Source organism: Cyrtonyx montezumae, unplaced genomic scaffold (genome assembly GCF_038088225.1).
Source record: "Cyrtonyx montezumae isolate F1298 unplaced genomic scaffold, pur_monq_1.0 scaffold_30, whole genome shotgun sequence".
In the NCBI taxonomy this organism is placed as follows: domain Eukaryota; kingdom Metazoa; phylum Chordata; class Aves; order Galliformes; family Odontophoridae; genus Cyrtonyx; species Cyrtonyx montezumae.
In genome coordinates this window covers 10,515,336-10,533,619 of record NW_027072035.1, presented here as the reverse complement: position 1 = coordinate 10,533,619, position 18,284 = coordinate 10,515,336, and the positions used below count along the sequence as shown (strand labels likewise).

Below are 18,284 nucleotides of genomic sequence, written 5' to 3'. Positions count from 1 at the left end.
GAGGGCTGAGGCCAGCTGAATAACCTTGTAATTAGATAAGTGCCGAGTCCTGCATTTTGATTACATCTGGAGTTCTGTGTCCACTTCTGGGCTCCTTGGTTCAAGAAAGGCAGCTGACTTCTAGAGAGCATCCAACAGATGGACACAAAAATGATGTGCCTGGAGCATCTCTCACATGAGGAAAGACAGAGACCTGAGATACCAGCCCAGAGAGGATTGAGGAGGGATCTTAGTGCTTAAAAGTATCTAAAGTGTGGGTGTTAAGTAGATGGGGGCCAGGCCCTTTTTGTTGGTGCCCAGTAACAGGGCAAGGGGTGATGGGCACAAGGTGGAACACAGGAAGTCCTTTCTGAACATGAGAAAAAGCTTCTCTGCTCGAAGGGTGACAGAACACTAGAATGAGCTGTCCAGAGAGGTTGTGCACTCTTCTCTAGGGATGTTCAGAATTCTCCTGGATGCTTTCCTGTGTAATCTACTCTAGGGAACCTGCTTTAGTAGGAGAGTTGGACTAAATGATTTTCGGAGGTCCTTTCCAACCTCTATGAATCTGATTCATGGCCCTTTCTTGGGTTTCAGGGAGCTGCTGTGCCATGCCTGGAGTGCCCTCCCCTTCTTTTGCGCAGATCTCAGTACCAGCAGGGCCATTTTTTTTTTCCCATTTATCACTCTCCTCTCCCAGCTGCTGTTGTGCTGTAGTGTTCCCCCTCTTAAATCTGATCTTCTCAGAGCACAGCCAGTGTCTCCCATGGCTCAGCCCTGGCAGCAGCATATCTCTTTTGGAGCAGCTGGAGCTGGTTCTGCTCTGACATGGGGCACTGCTGGGCTCTGCTCGCAGAAGCTTCCGTGTTCCCTGCTGCCAGAATCCTTCCAGGTAAATACAATTCAGTGTCTTAAAGCAGTAGTGTATGCTGGTAACTCAGTGGTCCAAGAAGAGCAGAGCATCATGACTTGCAGAAAAAATGCCAGAATAGATGAGCTTGGATGTGTTTTTTTTGTTGTTGTTCTTGTTGTTGTTTTGACTTCTGTTTGTTTTTGCAGGGGTGAGATAATTAGGGGTGTCCTGCTTAAATAGCTTGGAAGAAATCTTCTATTTATGTTTTCTTTCTTATCCTATCTGAATGATTGTTTTATTTTTGGAATTTACTCCCACTTCTTTGGAGGAGAAGAAAACTAAAGCAGCTCGGACTTCTGTCTTTGACAAACGGGTATCTTCTATGTGAAAATTCAGCAGAGAAGGTGGGAATGAAAATGCAAAAACATCTACAGTGAGCAGAATAGCTAATGGACTGTTAGGTAACAGTGTTAGTCTTGATCAGATACACAGAAGTGCTTTTACAGCATATTTACAACTTCTTACAAAGCTGAGTCCTTCGGTGGCAATCATGACTGATACGAGACTTTTCTCAGATTTTAGAAAGCATCTTAGATCAAGAAAAATGGAAGATAATTTTCTAGATGTAAACATTTTAAACATCCAGCTTCTTGAGGGAGAGTGTGAGAATCACCCTAAAACTAATTCGAATGTTTAGTTTCAGGTCCAATCATGATTTAATTCTAAGGTGAGTCACTGTTCTTTGACTGTGTTTTTCCTTCGTGTTTCGATTTCTGTTCCAGGGATTTGGTAGAATGTCTTCAGAGATAAAATATGAGCAAAATCAGTGCTTGGGATCTACTGGTTTAGAAGGTGTATTTAAGGTGGAATGGATCCGAAAAGAGAGCATTCCTTTCTATTTCACACGCCATTTGCTGAACCCTTGGAATGACAATAAGAAAGTACAGATAAGCAGAGATGGCCAGGTAACGTTACTGTCATATGGAGTATTATAGAGTATTCTTCACTTGATAGAACTGTTTTTATTCTACCTTCTTTAGAATTCATGTCTTTCAGCTGTCCTCATGTGTCTGTTAATCTGAATTTCAGTTCATCAGTGCATGCTGCACATTATGCTAATGCGTTGCGTATGTTGAATTAGTAGATATTTTGGTGTAAAAAAAGGAAAAGGAACTCTTACTTCGAAGAGGTCTGCACTGCAACTTCAGAGCAGTAAGACTAAGTTATGTCTTAGAAGCTGAGTCATTATTGCTTCAGTGCGAATGGTATTTATGCTTTTAACAGTACTGTGTACTCTACACAGAAAGTCTTTGCAAAATTACCTTATTCCTTCCTATATCGTATTTACTGTTAGAATTTAGATCTTAAAATTTGTCTGTAATAACTGTTAACACTTCAGAGAATTGAGCTGTTGTTAGTGTAGAGAGTCTTTGTATATTCATCCATTCTTTGAAAGTGACATAACCTTTGGATTTGAGCTAGAACACTTTTTCTGAAATTGCTTCATTTTCTGAGTAGGTTCAAATGCCCTTGTGAAATCAAAGCAGTTTCCAGTATGCATTCAAAAAAGTGCAGAGCTGGATGCTTCCAGAAATAAAAGCTTTCAGTAGTTTGTAATTTTGCCTCTGGAACTCTTCAAACTTTTTTTCCAAGATAGTCTCCAAGTAAGGATTCAGAACCATAACTTTGAGTTTCTATTGAAGACTAAAGTAAATCTTGAGACAGAATGAAGTTTAGTATGGTTCTCCAACCTGTTAAAGCCAAAAGCAGCTACAAAAAGCTGGAAGAGAACAGACACAGGGACAGAACTACACGCTCTGGTAGTTTGTGTCCACCCAGTCCTCTCTACAAAGGTAGCAAAATTCTGTTCTGAGCATTAACTTATTTTGTCGTCTTAATGCTTCCTACAATGTCTCCAATTATTAAGACTAAGGAAAGTAACATACCGGAAGCACTTGACAGTGTTGGATTTTACCTGTACTTCAGTAGAAAATAGTAATTCAGACCTGATGAGTCTTCAGGATCTTTACACAACTGACATCTGTTTCTGTCCATGATTCTATGAAGAGCCACTCGTTTGCCATCACATTTTACTGAATTAAGCTTAAAATCTAGAGAGAAATAATCTTTCTAAAGCTAAGAGAGGCACAAGGTATCTGATTCATACATTCTTGTGTATAGTGGTGGTTTGTTCAGTTAGAATGAAACTGACATCTCACTGTGGATGGAAAAAAGCTCAGACAGACTGAGCTGACCTTTCAGTCCTATTTAAAACAAACAAAAAACCTGTGCAGAAAGTTCTCATATATCTCTCAATAGCAAAAAGAATGAGCTCTTTCAGAAGAACTGAAAGAACTTACCTTTATTTGCCTTGTTACGGGTAGTTTCTTTGTGTTCAATACAGTACAAATTTCTCTAATTCTCTGCTTATTTCTAGGAGCTAGAACCGCAAGTTGGAGAGCAGTTGCTACAGCTCTGGTGTCATATTCATTCTGCAGGAAAAACCTTCACTGACAGTGTAAAGTAATAAAGTAAGAGAAGGTGTTTAATATATTTCTTGCTTTTTGTGATAGAGGAAAAGCTGTGTATATGCAGTATATCTGTGCAGCATTTGTCTGTGCAGCTTGTTAAGAAATAAGTAGTTAGTAAACGTTATTTTCTTGCTTTTTTCTTCCAAGCCCTGGTTGTCAAAATATTGCTTAGAACCAGCAATGTGCCTACAATATGAAGATGAGGAAGGAGATGATGCAGCAAGCTCCGAAAGTGTTAGTGATGCTGCGCAGCTAGCAGTGGAAGAGTAAAAGGAAGTTGATGTTACCATAACACTGTTCACCAGCCTGGTTTCAAGTGATTTTTTTTCTAAAGTAAGATATTCAATGTGCAGTTAATTTTTGGGAATGTGGTTTCAAAACTAAATTTGGAACTGTACACCATGGACTGGATTTTAAGTAGCTCAGTAAGTACAGTTTAAACTGTTTAAGTACACAGTTACATTCAAAGCTTTTTCAACATGTGGTAAATAAACCAATGTAATATTAATTAGTCTTGGCAGGTTGCTGAAATGAAACGAATTTCACTTACTGAAATGAATACAAGATTCCATTAAGTATCAGTTGAAATTCAATGTTACAAACCAGTATGTATTCAGACAAACAATTGAGTAGTTGGATAAAGTAGAAGTTCATTTAAATTAAATAAAGGGAGCGTGACACTGCTTTGAGAGAGGACTTGTTCAGTGTCTGCTCTTAGTTTCTTGTTCTATGCCTTTTAAAGATGAGCATAGTTTAGTGTTCTCAATTGCTTGGTAGTAAGTGTATTTCTAATAGGGCAATAACGTGGGCATTCTTAGAAGATAATTTTGGTTCATTTGAAAACAAAAAAACAAACCAAAGTTTGCCAGTATAGCTTTCTTTGTTTTACTGATCTTCTCTGTACAGGTTAACTTGTTTTCTAAGATTGTTGTAAATTCAGTCTGTTTGCTGTCAGCACAGTGTTTGTAGTTGAATAAACCCAGAGACTTTTCTGCCTCTGAGCCTGCTCTTACGTTCTTGATATTTACTGAGTGTTCATGCAGAGTTCAGAATACTCCATTCATTCTTGCTTGCTGTGTAGTCTGCTGTGCACACCCAATTAGTTTTGACTTCAGAAATCTAACTGGATCCTTGTAAAGCTAGTATTGTCTGACAGGGTTTTTCTGGAGACACATACATGATGAGGCTCATGCCACGTTCTACGGTATTACCGTGCTGCAGCGTGCTAAACAAGGTGGACTTGTATTCCCTTGTATAGTGTTTTGGAGCCCTGTGCACACCAGGATTAGAACTGGACAGGCAGCAGGGATGTGACTGGTCAGCAAACCACAGTATTGCCACTTTTGGCATGACAGTAAAAATGGCAGTCTGGACAGGGAGTTTGACATTTGTTTGGAAGTCATTTGTCCAGAGAAGAGGCCATTTCTTGCTTTCCGCCTGCCTGATAGCCACGGTCATGCAAGTCTTCATGTGCACAGCTATTAAAACATGCCCATTCTTAGTGCATCACTGCACTTCCCTGTCTTTAGCACACAGATAATTTTACTACTGATCTGTATTTATTCCTGTGCTATTATTTAGAGAGAGTTGTTTGTCTGTAAAGATTTTGGTCTATATATGTTACCATAATCCTGGGACTTGTCAAAGCTGCTTTAAGGCATTGCAGTCCCAGCCCACAGTGATGGTACCGGGTTTTTTTTGTTTGTATTTCCCACTTCACATCCTTTGTTGTGGGTTCCCTATTGTGATGAATAGTTTACATGAGAAATTACATGAGAAATTTATTTAAACATTAGCCAAATGGGGAGGTAGGATATCATAGCTGTTTTTCTCAGCTGCAAGCATGGTTGACTGTATAATCTTTCATTACTTAATAATTACTGTTTAGAATAGGACTTAAATTCTGGAAAGGTTGGTAATTACTTCATCAGAGAGCACTATCCAAATACTTCCAGAACTCTTGATGCTTGGGACCCTGCCCTCTGCCCTGGTTGGACAGTTACATGCCCACTGTCCTCAGGAACCTTCCTGTAACAGCCCCTGACCCTTGATGCATCTCCACACCGTTCCTTTGCGTCCTGTTGCTGTCTCCAGAAAGCAGAGCTCAGCACTGTCTCCCTTGCTGTCAGTATATACACATAAATAGATTTACATGTTCAGGCTAAAATGAGAAATAGATGGGCTTGTTTACATTTGAATTATAAAGTATCAACATATGTGGAACTCCTTAGTATAATAAAAGCCTTAAAACTGAGACTGTCCAAGTATGTGGTAGGGTACTGAGATAAGTGTCAGAAAGAATCTGTGTACCAGAATTAAAAAGCATTTTTACAACCTTAATCCTCACTTTAGGACTCTTAAGTCAACCAAGTGGATAAGACTTCCAGAGACTCTTCAACCCTTTTGGATTTCACACAGTAATTAAAGTGAAGGAAACAAGGCTGGGGAATAAAGTATAGGTTTAAGGAATTTTCATCACTTAACACAAATCTAGCAAACAATTTAAAGTGTGCTTCTGTGAGAAGCATGTTCTTGTATTAAATGAAGTTTCTGACTTGTGTGAAAAGATGAAAGTGTGAAAAGTTCAAGGGGAATGATTTGCTAATACTAAAAATTTATAGAGCAGATACATTAAAATTAATAGTCTAATTATAAGTATTAGGATCATAGCAAATGTGAGGAAATGAAGTATCCGATCAAAAGCTTGAAACAGGAGCAGACCAAATTGTTAAGAGCAGCTGAAATTCCATTTTTTTCCGGCAAGATACTAAAATACTTTAGGCTTTTAAGCAGTCTTTTTACTTACATGTGGGAGCACTTGAGGCCATGTAATGTATACTGGTAGTATACTTATTTCTCATAGTCTTACGTCAGCTTTATTTCCCTGCAGCAGGATGATTTGCTGGTGGACAGACTTAGCAAACTTATTTACAGCCTCCTTCTAATTCCTAAGTGTTCATGTTGTCATGCTGAAAGTCTGGTGATAACAGTGCAAGATGCTTTTATTTATTTATTTTTACGAAGAACTCAGGGTAAAGAAGAATGTCTGTTGTTGGCTTTCACAAAGATCCAACATGTCGGAGTTATTCATTGTGTGCTCAATAGCTGAGTTTGTGCAAAGGAGTGTGTCACAGAGTTACTAAGATGAATTGAATAATGATTCATGTGGAATATTGTCTACCTTGTTAATTCAGTATCATCTTTGCTTCTTGCCAGAACTGAGCAGATCTGTCTCTGCTGAGCAAGAGATAAGGACAATTTACGTCCATTCAGAGAAGGGCTGTTGAGAATCCAGCCTTACCCATTCCTGGCTGGACCCACAGTGGTGAAGGACACTGCAGCAGGGAAGGAGCCCTGCACAGGCGGTCTGTGCCCTGAGCCCCTTGTTCCCCTGCTCTCACATTGCCTTGTCCTGTGACCCCAGTCCTATCCTTTCCTCCTGAGAGTCCCCGGGGCTCAGCTGGCAATCACAGGGACAGCTGTGTGCATAGGCGAGCTGGAAAGAACGGAAGCTTCCCCACTGCAGCATGTGATCTTGCTGTTCAAGGCCCCATTCCAGGTCTCTAGAGCAGGTATACTTAGGGATCATCCCTTTGTCCTGGAAATGGAGATTCCCCATGGGGAAAAGTTCACCACATCCCAGTCTTCCACCCATAGACCCTGCTGTCCACCTAGCACTGGAGAGAGACCAGATGTCTATAGCATGACCTGCCTGCTGACTGTAGTTTCTGTTGTTCCTGGTGGAAAAGAAACCACAGTGTCTCAGAACTCCACCCTCAGTTTAAAGTCCTCAACTCTTGTGTCCTCGACTTTACAGGTAGCCAGAATCTCCCAGGGAGAGATGTGGTGATGAGGTGGGAGTCGGCCTCTTCTCCCACATAACTTGTGACAGATCTAGAGGGAATGGCCTCAAGTTGCACCAGGCAAGATTCAGGTTGGGTGTTAGCAAATACTTCCAGAGAGGGAGTGGTCAGGCACTGGAAAGGGCCACCCAGGGAGGTGTGGGAGTCACTGTCCCTGGAGGTGTTCAAGGAACATTTGGATGTTGTACTGAGGGACATAGTTTGGTGGGAAATGTGGGTAATAGGTGGATGGTTGGTTGGTCTTTTCCAACCTTGGTGACTCTATATTCTGCCATTCCATACCTCATCCAAAAGAGAAAATCACAAATGGCAATATGTTGATGTTGCATTGGATAGTACTGCTGGCAAACAAGTAATAGAGGAAGGTGAAGGTGGCGCACAAGCCAGTTATCCTAGAAAAGCACAACATGGAGCAAAAATTGTGTGTAGATTCTTACACTGTGTGGGCTGGTGCCACACAGTGGCTCAATGAGTGGGAAGTCCTGAACTGGGAATGGATCCCCAGTTTGGAGGAAGAAGGACTGGCAATTTTCAGTAGTTGTAGCCAGGAAAATACCTTATAGGATGGGGTAGGTAAAAGCCCATGCTAAGGATAATCAGCCAGCTGCAAAATAGAATCAAAGGTTCTATTACCAACTGTTACCACATATGGAGCTGAAACAGACTTAAAAAATGAATGGAGTTGGGACAGTACTAACACTCCAAGCTCGAGGAAGTGCAGGAAGAGAAACAAAGGTAGGGAGCCAGATAGTCAGTGGGTCTGCCCATCAGAAGGCAACTCAAGTGCCTGCAAATAGGCTCAAATTAAAAAATAAATAAAAGTCATGCCACGGAAACATTGGTCTCTTGGTACAGTTCTACTTTGGTACGACCTGTTTTTGTAGTTTGCCTCTGGGCTCACCATGACGTGGGACTATCATTTAATTTTAAAATAAGCACTGTGGAATACAGAAAACGCCCTGCCTACATTCACTTCTCCCAGTAATCCCAAGGTTGTAAGCGATAAAAAAGCTCTGTCCCCATATATTAATGAGATTGGACGGTATGCTACAGACCAACAACAGGTGTCCTGTCTTCCTCTTAGAAGTGAAGCGTGCAGTTCTTTAGTCTCGTTCCACAACAGCATCTCCTCAACTAGAATGTGACTTCAGTCTCCCCTTGTAGAGAAGGCTGTAAGCCCTTCATGAAAAGGCCCTAGGATCCTAGTGTGCCCGGGCAAAGTTCCTGTAGTGCAGGAAGCTGTCCTGGATCCACTCTGCCTTTGATTGCATTTATACTGGAGTACAGCCTGCAGAAAGAGTGGCAGCCCAACACCCTGCTGCAGTGGGTTGAACGCAGGAATACAGCAGTCTCATCTGCAACTTAGAATCTCTGGAAGGTAAATATCTGGAAATAAATAATGCTAACACTGCTTAGGTATTTTGCAAGTGTTTCTCAGTGCATCCTGAAATACCAGCTGCAAGATTCTGTTAAATACACCTGACTTGTTCCCACTTGAAAGAACAATTACAGCATATACTTTGCAGATGTGACAATACACAGGCATTAAGGAACCTGCAAAAGAAGCTGAGCGCATACAGAGGGATGTTTTAATTGTCAGACTTGGTTTCCAGCAAATAGGGATTATAGATCTCCTGAACTAAAGTTACAGTTTTATTTTCAGCTCAGTCAGTGCTGAAATGGGAAACTGGCTGCAAATGCATGTTGAATTACAGTGAGTTCTGAGATGGGTTTGATTTGTGCCGGATTTATCCGGAGGCTTTTTGCATTTGTGGAACGTTTTTGTTCTTCTTCCCGTGACCCTGAGACAGAGGAGTGTTTCTTGATGGTGCAGGTAGTTCCAGGAAACACCAAGGCCATAACAGCAGACAAGTTTTGTGTAAGCTCAAATGACAGGCCCGTAAACCAGCGCCTTCTTGGTACTGAGACACGATTTGTTCCGTTGTCGACCAGCAGGTGGAAGCAAGCAATGGCACATGCATCTGCATAACTGTAGCACCAGCCAAATGTAATCATTCTGTCTGTAATCAGGAGAGGAAATGACGCCACCGCGCAGGGCTCTTTGTTCTTCAGGTGCTTTCTGCTGCGTATTTCCATTAACCATTTCTGAGCGAATCTCTCTGTTGCTTTCTATACGACCTGCTCTGCTTTCTTCTTTTCTGTTTGCCTTTTCATTAGCTGCAAAAATGAAGAGCAGCAACAGCTTTAACCTGCTTCCCTCTCTAGCAGCTCAAGATAGGTGTCCATCAGCATGAGGAATCGCATGTGTAAGTACGGTGTGGAAGGTTGGACTTGGTGATACTGGAGGTCTTTTCCAACACAGATGATTCTATTGTGTGTGCATGTGTCTGCAGATGAGATGACGGCAGCAGTTAGCTTCTGAAGGGGCTAGGGTAGTCCCAGCCTCCTGGACAGACTGTAGGGATGGAGTTAAATTCCTTCATTGAAGTCTGTGTGGTACTGCTTTAGATTCCTGACCAAAACTGCACTCACAATACACCAATGTTCTGTCTGTTGTCAAACTGTGCTTGCACAGTGTCGCAGCCTTCTCTGTTTCTCAGCCTGCTCACTGCAGCAAAGTATCTGGGGATGAGCAAGGAGGGAACACTTGGCAGAATTAAACCATCCAAAGAGATACTCTATATCATATAGCGTCATGCGCAGTAATAAATCTGGAGGGGAATTTTTCCTGTGGACAGGGTTGTTCTTAACAGCCACACTCATACATGTATTAGTTCAATGATAAGGCTCAAGTATAACGTAAGACATTCTGGAATTATTTATCAGTTTGTGGAGAGCGTGATGAGATGGTGCCTCCTTGTGGCCCCACGTCTTGCAGACTTAGCAACAGGCCATCTGACGATCACAGTACTTCTTGAAAAGCCTACCAATTCCCATTGAGTTTTTCCAAGAGCATAACAAAAAAATAAAAATTAAAAAAAAAAATTGCATGTGACATGATGAAGTCCCATTGTTACAAAACCTTTGCAAGTAGCTTAGAAATAACGGATACAACAGATGTCTTTAGATGATATTTTGAGCTTTCACTTTAACCGTATTTAACAGTTCCAGCTCAGTGATGACAAGTTGAAGGCTATATCACTTTCTAGCTGTTAATAAACAGGAAAATTTCCCAGCTTTTTCCTTAAAAAGCCTAAAAACCATCTTGTTTCTCCAAGTTGGAGATTGGGACATGGTTGGGAGGAGGAGGATGCAACTAACCAGAAGGGGCAAGGAAGCTCTGGGAAACAAGCTGTCTGCTTCGGCTGCAAGAGGCCTCACACTCACACATTCTTGTCCTGATGGGGAATTTCAGCCACCGAGAAAACAACATGGCAAGCTGCAAGCAACCCAGGAGACTCATGGATATGTGGAGGATAACTTCCTGGTCCAAGTATTAGACAAACTGACCAGAAGAAAAGTGTTTCTGGGCCTGGTGCTCACGTTAATCATAACATTAATGAGTTTAAGACTGGAGGGACCTCGGGCTGTGGCAACTATGCCTTTGTTGAGCTTGTGATCTTGAGGAATATGGGCCTGGCAAAGGCACAAAATTCCAGGAGAGCAAAATTCCAGCTCTTTAAGGAATTGCTGAATGAGTTCTCCTGGGAAACTGACCGTAAGGACAAAGGAGCAGAGCAGAGCTGTGAGCTCTTTAAGATACCTTTCTGAGTGCACAGGAGCCCTCCATCCTCCAGCAGAAGAAATCAAGCAGAGGAGACAGGAAACCAGGATGGCTGAGCAAGGACTGCTGGTCAAACTGAGGGAAAAAAGGGCCTGAAGGTGGTTTTCAAGTTTAACAAAACTGTGAAAAATATTTTCTGAACTTGAGAAGAAATATAAATCCTTGAGGAAAAAAAAAACATAATGACATAGCTAGCAGTTTTTAATTCCCCAGGAACATTGTATGGAGCAGACACCATTCCTGCATGGCCACTGGACTGAAACAGAGATGTAAAATATTATCATGTAGGTAAAAGCATACCAGAATAACTGCAGTAGTACACAATCAGGTTTATGAACCATCAAGTGGCTCTGGAGGAAACTCTTCTTTTGAGGTGATATCGTATCAAAAGTACATGGGAGTGTGACACATTTCAATCAGTTAAGGGGATCCAGTGGGAAGAACATTCTGCAAGTAACCTGGAGCTTTCTGCTCCATCCCTGCGCTAGCCAACACAGGCACTCGTTCTTGTCTTAGATCCCCTCAATGCTGGTGTGTGGTTATAGTTTGTGGCAGGTCTGTAATTGTGAGTTAAACAACGTGGGTTCATACAGACAGGGAGACTGAAGCCTGCAGCATGTTTTTTTACTCTGAGTGTGACTGAAATTTGCATAGGTTCCAGTGCTGGGGTTCAGGCTGCAGTAGATGGGTCTTTTCCTTTCACTAAAGCAATAAGACAGAATGAGTTCACAGTCTCAACTTGGCAAATCCAGCTCCTTTGATAAGCTAATGTGTTTAAGGCTTTTTCTCACATACTAGGGATAAAGAATAGTTTTAACACAAAATCAGGCATTCGCAAAGGTTTGGCACTGCAGGTGCATTTGTAACATCAGGCTCTTAATTCATATCCTGTCTTATTCTGTGGCCAAAGTAAATAGCTTGCTAATCATCACTGTCTGTCTGCTGGTTCTTCATCTCTTCCATAACACAGAATCACTTCTCTTGTATGAACAGTACCAACACAATGTAGGAGCCACATTTCACTGCAAGAGACTTCCAATATTATCCACAGCAATTGAAAGAGAGGTACTCTGTTTCTCTTACTCTCCACTTCTCCCCTGAAAAGGTGGTTGCAGGTTGTCAAAGAACAATAGTTCTTCAGTGGTTACAAAACGTCAGAAGAGGGGGAACACCTCAGTGTCAGAAATTGATAACTTAATGCACCATGGTCAGCCAGCTTCAGATAAATTCTCAGAATAAGTAGCACATATAGGCCTCTAGAGGAAATGCGGTAGTTGAGCATCCATTCTCGACCTCAGCTGTATGACATCTTGTCCTGTGAATAGTTGGATATGAAAAACAGAAACAGTCACAGGAGTAGTGACTGCAGTTGAGGACTCCCCTCTAGTGTTAGCTTCTCAAACACTAGAATTTGGAATTAAGAGTCACAGAATCATTACGGTTGGAAATGACAGCTATGATCATCCAGTTCAACCATTCACCTACCACCAATATTGCCCACTAAACCGTGTCCCCAAGTACTGTATCTACCTTTTTGTCAAAAATTCCCAGGGACAGTGACTCTACCACTGCCCTGGGCAGCTTCTGTACCTAAGTGCTCTTTCTGAGAAGAAATTCTTCCTAATATGGCACCTAAACATTGCCTCGGCACAACTTCAGGCCAACCTCCCACCTCAGCACAGCCTTGCTTTAAGCAGCTGTAGAGAGCAGTAAAATCTCCCTTGAGCCTCCTCTTCTCCAGACTAAACAATCCCATCCCCCTCAGCTGTTCCTCATAAGACTTGTGCTCCAGAACCCTCACAGCTTTGTTGCCCTTCTCTGAACATGCTCCAGGACCTCAAAGTCTTTCTTATAGTTTCTTATAGCCTAAGACTGAACACAGTTTATGCCACTTTATTTATGCTTTCTTGCTTTCTCTAGATAGCAGAGAATGTATTTTTAAAGAAAAGAGGGTAAATTGGAAAGTAGTGTAGCTTTGCTCATAATTACTGTTGATAATTAACATTTCAGTTACTGTAATTTAGAGTTCATTTGTTTAACATAACTGCAGTACCCTGTGCTGTTTTAAGTTTCAATATTTCAGGATTTAGTAACAGTGCTTTGTGGATATCCATGGCAACATTTCTAGTTAGCAGGAGTTGAAATCCCCCACACTTACTTCCTCTCTTAGACCTCATTAACTGAGGGGCTTCCAGGCTCCATGCTGCGCCTCAGTAGGTCCTGATGTCTCGCAGTAAGGCCTGCAAGCTGTTGCCATCTCTTACAGTTTCTTCCCACTTGCAGCAGCAAGAGGGATGGGTGGTGAACGAGCATACCAACAGAGCTCCTTAATACTGTTTTCTCCCGATGCAGCACAGCACACAGAGATCCTATGCTATGCCTGATTCAGTTCTGAAGGATCCATGCTATAGGACATTTTCCTCCTGACCTGTCATTTTCAGAGTGAACTGCTGTATCCAAAGTACTGTCATAACACAGTAAGAATTTTAGCTTATCTAAATACTCTTATGGCCATCAGCAAAAGATAGAATCATAGGATTGTTTGAGTTGGAAGGGACCATTAAAGGCCATCTGTTTCAGCTCCCCTGCAATGAACAGGGATGTGTACAGCCCAATTGTGTTGCTCAGCGCCTTCTCCAACCTTACCTTGAACGTCTCCAGGGTTGGGGCAAGCACCATGTCTCTGGGCAGCCTGTTCCAGTACAAGTTTGCTACGCCAGGGAGTCAAAACTGTGAGCTGCTGATCTAAGCACCCTCGTATTACACGCAGAGCTTCCTCATGAATTCATTTCCATTTGAAACAATGTCTAAAAAGAAAGCAAGCAAAAAGAAACCAGGCTTCGCCAACTTGCAAGCAGGAAGGTGTCAGGAGAGATGTAATGGAGTAGTTTCAATTAGTTACACGTTCTCACAGTTAAGATGGCTTGTCTTCAACTTCTAATTGATAATTGTCTTCTAATTTCCACTATTTCAGCTTCCATATGTTCTCCTTTTGATTTGGTCTTTAGGATAAAGACAAAGTCCAGCTATCTTGGTGGCAGAGAAAGTGATTTCTGGCTCTCCAAAAAAGACCCATTTTCCACATAAATAAAAAGCAATCCGAATAAGTTGAATGTTGCTCTGTCTCACATCCACTTCCAAGTTCTGCTCAGGTCATGCAGAACAACATAAGTGACAAACTGAGCCCTATAGCTAAGACCAGTTAAGTTCTCTGGGCTTATTAATTATCTATTTATTTCGCTGTGATCTGACAGAACTTCACAAGTTAGCATACAAAATATATTTTCCAAGATAGTTTAAATGAGAAAACAAACAAACAAACAAACAAAAAAGCAAATAAACAAACTTGTATTGTTGAAATTATGATCACACTGTGATAAGGCCTACAAAAAACCATAGTTTTAGTTTAAATGGCTTTAGTCCATAAGAAACTGTTACATATTCTACTGAAATGTGATTACTGTTGCTGCTGCTGTCTTTGCCTTGTAATTGTGTGATATATTAAGCTTCACAAATATCAAGATGAGGTATTTTCTTTTAGTATTCTTTCTATCTCAATGCTTTTCTTTCTCAGTGGAAAGTTCACTGACATAACAGAACCAGAAATTTACTAAATTATCTATATAGTTAAAAAATATATATCTACTTTCAAATCACTCTTTTCCCTGGCACATATGATGGGAAAGAAGCAGCTAAGAAGACAACCTCAGAAAGTTTAACTTTGTGGCAGTTCTCTATCTAGTATACCAACTGGTCTTTTTTGCTTTGTACCTGCCTAGCATGAGCAGAGAAACCACATGCTTTTGGCAGACCAGTTTTTGTCAGTCATGTACCCTGTGCTGTCTGCTGTCTGGGTGAGATCATCTGACAAATTGTTTAAACTGATTTTTTTCTGTGGATTCATTTGTAACTGAGGTGAGGGGAATGTAGATCTGGGACTTTAATTTTTGATTGTACCTACAGTAATAGTCTTTATAAAGTATAGTTTTGTCTTTTAATATGATTGTCCTTTAAGCATGGGTCATTCAGGTCGCCAGTGTGAATCAGTGTGCTAGAAAAATTAAGATGAATATGTAGAAAAATAAAAATCAGTCTGTTTCTTTGTAACAGAGGAAAACACAATTCAAAGGTGCTTTAAACATATTAATTTATCTGTAGCAATATTTATTCAGATTCTTTCATATTTTTGTTCTTAAATCCAACTACTTTGACAAGGTTTGCTGTGCTAGAGGTATAAGGGGACTGCGTTATGTATTAAATTCTTCTGCTGTAATCTTGTGTCTGCACTATGACAAGTATTATAATCTTTGACATACTTCATTTACCTCGAAAAGCAGAAGGGAAGTGCCAGAGCAAACACACAGTTTCATATAACATGATACATAGAAACATTAGCGATGATGTTTGTTAACTGTGACTTACAAGTGAACAGAATTACTTCTCTTGAACACTGCTATGCACTCTTTGAAAATTATCAGTAAACATTTTGTAACGTATTTATTTTCACTGATCTAATAGAGTATATCAGTGAAGCTCCCAAACAAACACTGAACATTTCTGACAGCAGAACATCTTTCTCCTTAAATGTATGCATCTCTGGTCGCTACAGAAAGCAAGTATCTTCAGGCATCATCATGTGTGACTTTGCTGCATTTCAGCTACTGCAGATTAATAATTCTATGGAGGGAAAACTACGAAAAAAAGGAGATAAGTGCTGAGAGCTGCACAGGGAGCATTTAGGCAGAAGTGGGAAGAGATGGCGTATTCCACAGACATCAGATTCCCCATACTATCTTAGCTCAGGTTGTTACTTATAAATGAGACACACAGTCCTTCCTGCTATTGCTAGCCTGTCTTCCACTCTGCCTAGATTTAGAAAAAGATAAAGCAGACTTCAGAGAGGAACAGAGTCTGGACTTGAACGTGGTCGTGTCTTCACAGCCTCTACCAGCTCTATAGGCAAGCCAACCCACAGTAGAACTGCTTTCTAGGGAAAGCATTTCTTACAAATGGGCTTTAAAATGAATCCTGCATGACTAACCTCATGTCCCATGCTTGGGACACGCCATGTTACTCTGAAATAAGCGATGACAAGATCTTCATTTGCATTTTCTGATAGCTATGTTGCCATCATTATGCCTGGGCTTGCTAAAAGATGGAGTCCAATCCCATCCAAGCTTAGAATCTATTTTCACTGCATGCTCTGAAACCTGCTGTCCAGATGTTCAACAGAGGAGGCTGTCAGCCTTGGAATGTCTCTTTTGGCAAGACAGTGCAACCATCCATTAAGCCATGCTTACCATGAAGTTAAATTCCCTGAGGAAGCTGGCAGAAGGTTTGGAAAGGATGCTTTGGTTCTGCAGTGCAACCTGTCACATTCAGTGCTGAAGAAGCCTGAAGTTGCTGTGCAGGTCTCAGGCTAAGCTGTAAGTAGAGCTGTCATCTTTAAACAAGATAATAAAGAAAATACTAGAGGGATAAAGTGGCCAGTCCAGAATGAACCTGGTTGAGAGAAGGAGAGAAATTCAACAAGCTTTTGCAAGATATAGGAAGGTTCTCTCATACTGTACATCTCGTGTACAGTTAATATTATCTCTCACCCTGAGCAGCCACATGAGGTGAGTGTCTTATGCCAGGACAGATGTCTTTGCCATCTCAAATACCACCACTGCATAAGCAAATGGAGAAAGTTGCAGCACTCAGAAGTGGCCTAGCTGGTGAGCTCTGGAGACTCCTGATTCAGCCTCGCAGTAATCTTCTCACTGGCTTACATATTTAATAAAACTGGGACATAACTGGTTTAGGTCCATCATGACATCCTCTGTCATGATGGACCTAAACCAGAAATTCCCATTCCCGCGGCTTTGTGTTGCAGAAGCAGTGGAGAGGTAACTTTTACCTATGATAAGTCTTTGCTAAAGAAAGTGCCAGTCTGGGGCAGAGGAAAGTATAGGAGAAGGAAGAGAACTTCTGTCAGCTGAGATGATACTCATGGACTTGCTCACTACAGTCCACTTCTGTGAAGATACACTGGCAGTAGCAAGATATTTGCTCTCTCCTTCTACCTGGATCTGTTTTCATTTACTAGAATATTTGGTACAACATGACTCATGAGATGAGCAAAGACCGAGGAATGAGAACACCCAGACCTCGCAGCTCCACACGCCCATGCAGTCAAAAAAATGTGATAGATTAATCCATGTAAGGAGATTTTCAGTCAGGAAGGAGCAGTGCTGCTCTTCTCCATGCTTCCACACGTGATGTACGACAGAACAACTTCAGAATTCCTAGTCCACAGTGAGGCTGGCAGATGCACTTTCTCCAGGACAGCAACTTCTTATTCCATATTGATGGTATGAGTCCTTGGAGCTGTTGCTGATTCATGCTTCAGATGCAGATCTTTGCAATGCATGACAATGATAATGAATGCTATTGATGGACTCTGGTGGGACAGAAATAAAAATCCTTTGTGCACCGAGAAATACAATCTGCCCAAAAATAGATGAAGCTATAGATGTAGATATCTATTTCATAGTTCTTTCGTCTGGAGTAGTCCAGATATTTCTGATTAATACCCATCAGCAAGGATCCACCTTCAAGAGAGGAGTCAGACTGTGTGGCAAAAGTGTCTGGGGGATTTCTTTTCACATCGCTTTTTGCTGGTCTGGGGTTTTCGTAATGAGAATGGCCAGGACCATATCTTGAAGCAGCTAAACAGCTGAGGGCACTATGGCCTCTGTTTGGAAGGTCATCCCTGGTTTGTGAAAGACAAGGCAGCTGTCATCCCAAAGGGGACATGTTTGCTCTTTGATTTCACATTGCTAAGTAGGATAACAAAAGTTTGTGGGTTGCTTGGAAATGGATAATGAGACAGGATGTCAAAAGGCCTCTTTTCCCACAGGTAATCTGTTTATAAGTACATTAAAATCAAATTATATATTTCGTAAAACAAGCATGAAAATACACAGACTGCAGACAGACTTCATATATTATTTGCCTGATAACTCTTCTCAGAATAAGGTAAAAAATGGACCTACTTTTTAAAAAGGCATCTCACTACATTCTATCATAATCAGCTGTGACCAATTAAATACAAACTGAGCATTTTTTAAGAGAAGACCCTGTAAGCTTTCACAAAGGATGCTGGCCTTTCCTATTCTGAAATGCATTTAAGAGGTGAATTAGTAGTACATGTACTTCTCCAAACAGTAGCAGTCAAAGTTCATGCCCTGTCTTTGGCATACAAATAAGTAAAACTTTTACAGAATTCTTCTGTTGTTTATCAGAACTGAATGTCATGGATATCATTTTCTGCATTTGTGTTGAAGACAAGAGAAACAGCATTATCAAAAAGTTCAGGATGAGAAGCATCA

General features: G+C 41.2%; 1 protein-coding gene and 1 long non-coding RNA gene across 2 annotated transcripts in view; one reads left to right on the top strand and one right to left on the bottom strand.

The window, feature by feature from the left end:
• The window catches only part of YTHDC2 (YTH N6-methyladenosine RNA binding protein C2), a 30,811-nt gene extending 26,125 nt beyond the window's left edge, over window positions 1-4,686 (top strand). Inside the window, exons 24-26 of the mRNA XM_065744258.1 lie at window positions 1,615-1,797; window positions 3,270-3,373; window positions 3,511-4,686. Of these exons, the coding sequence (XP_065600330.1) occupies window positions 1,615-1,797; window positions 3,270-3,359 (273 nt within the window). The 3' untranslated portion in view covers window positions 3,360-3,373; window positions 3,511-4,686. The remainder of the gene's footprint in view (window positions 1-1,614; window positions 1,798-3,269; window positions 3,374-3,510) is intronic.
• LOC136053533 (uncharacterized) overlaps window positions 1-18,284 on the bottom strand; it is a 229,227-nt gene that overhangs the window by 70,162 nt on the left and 140,781 nt on the right. The window lies entirely within an intron of this gene.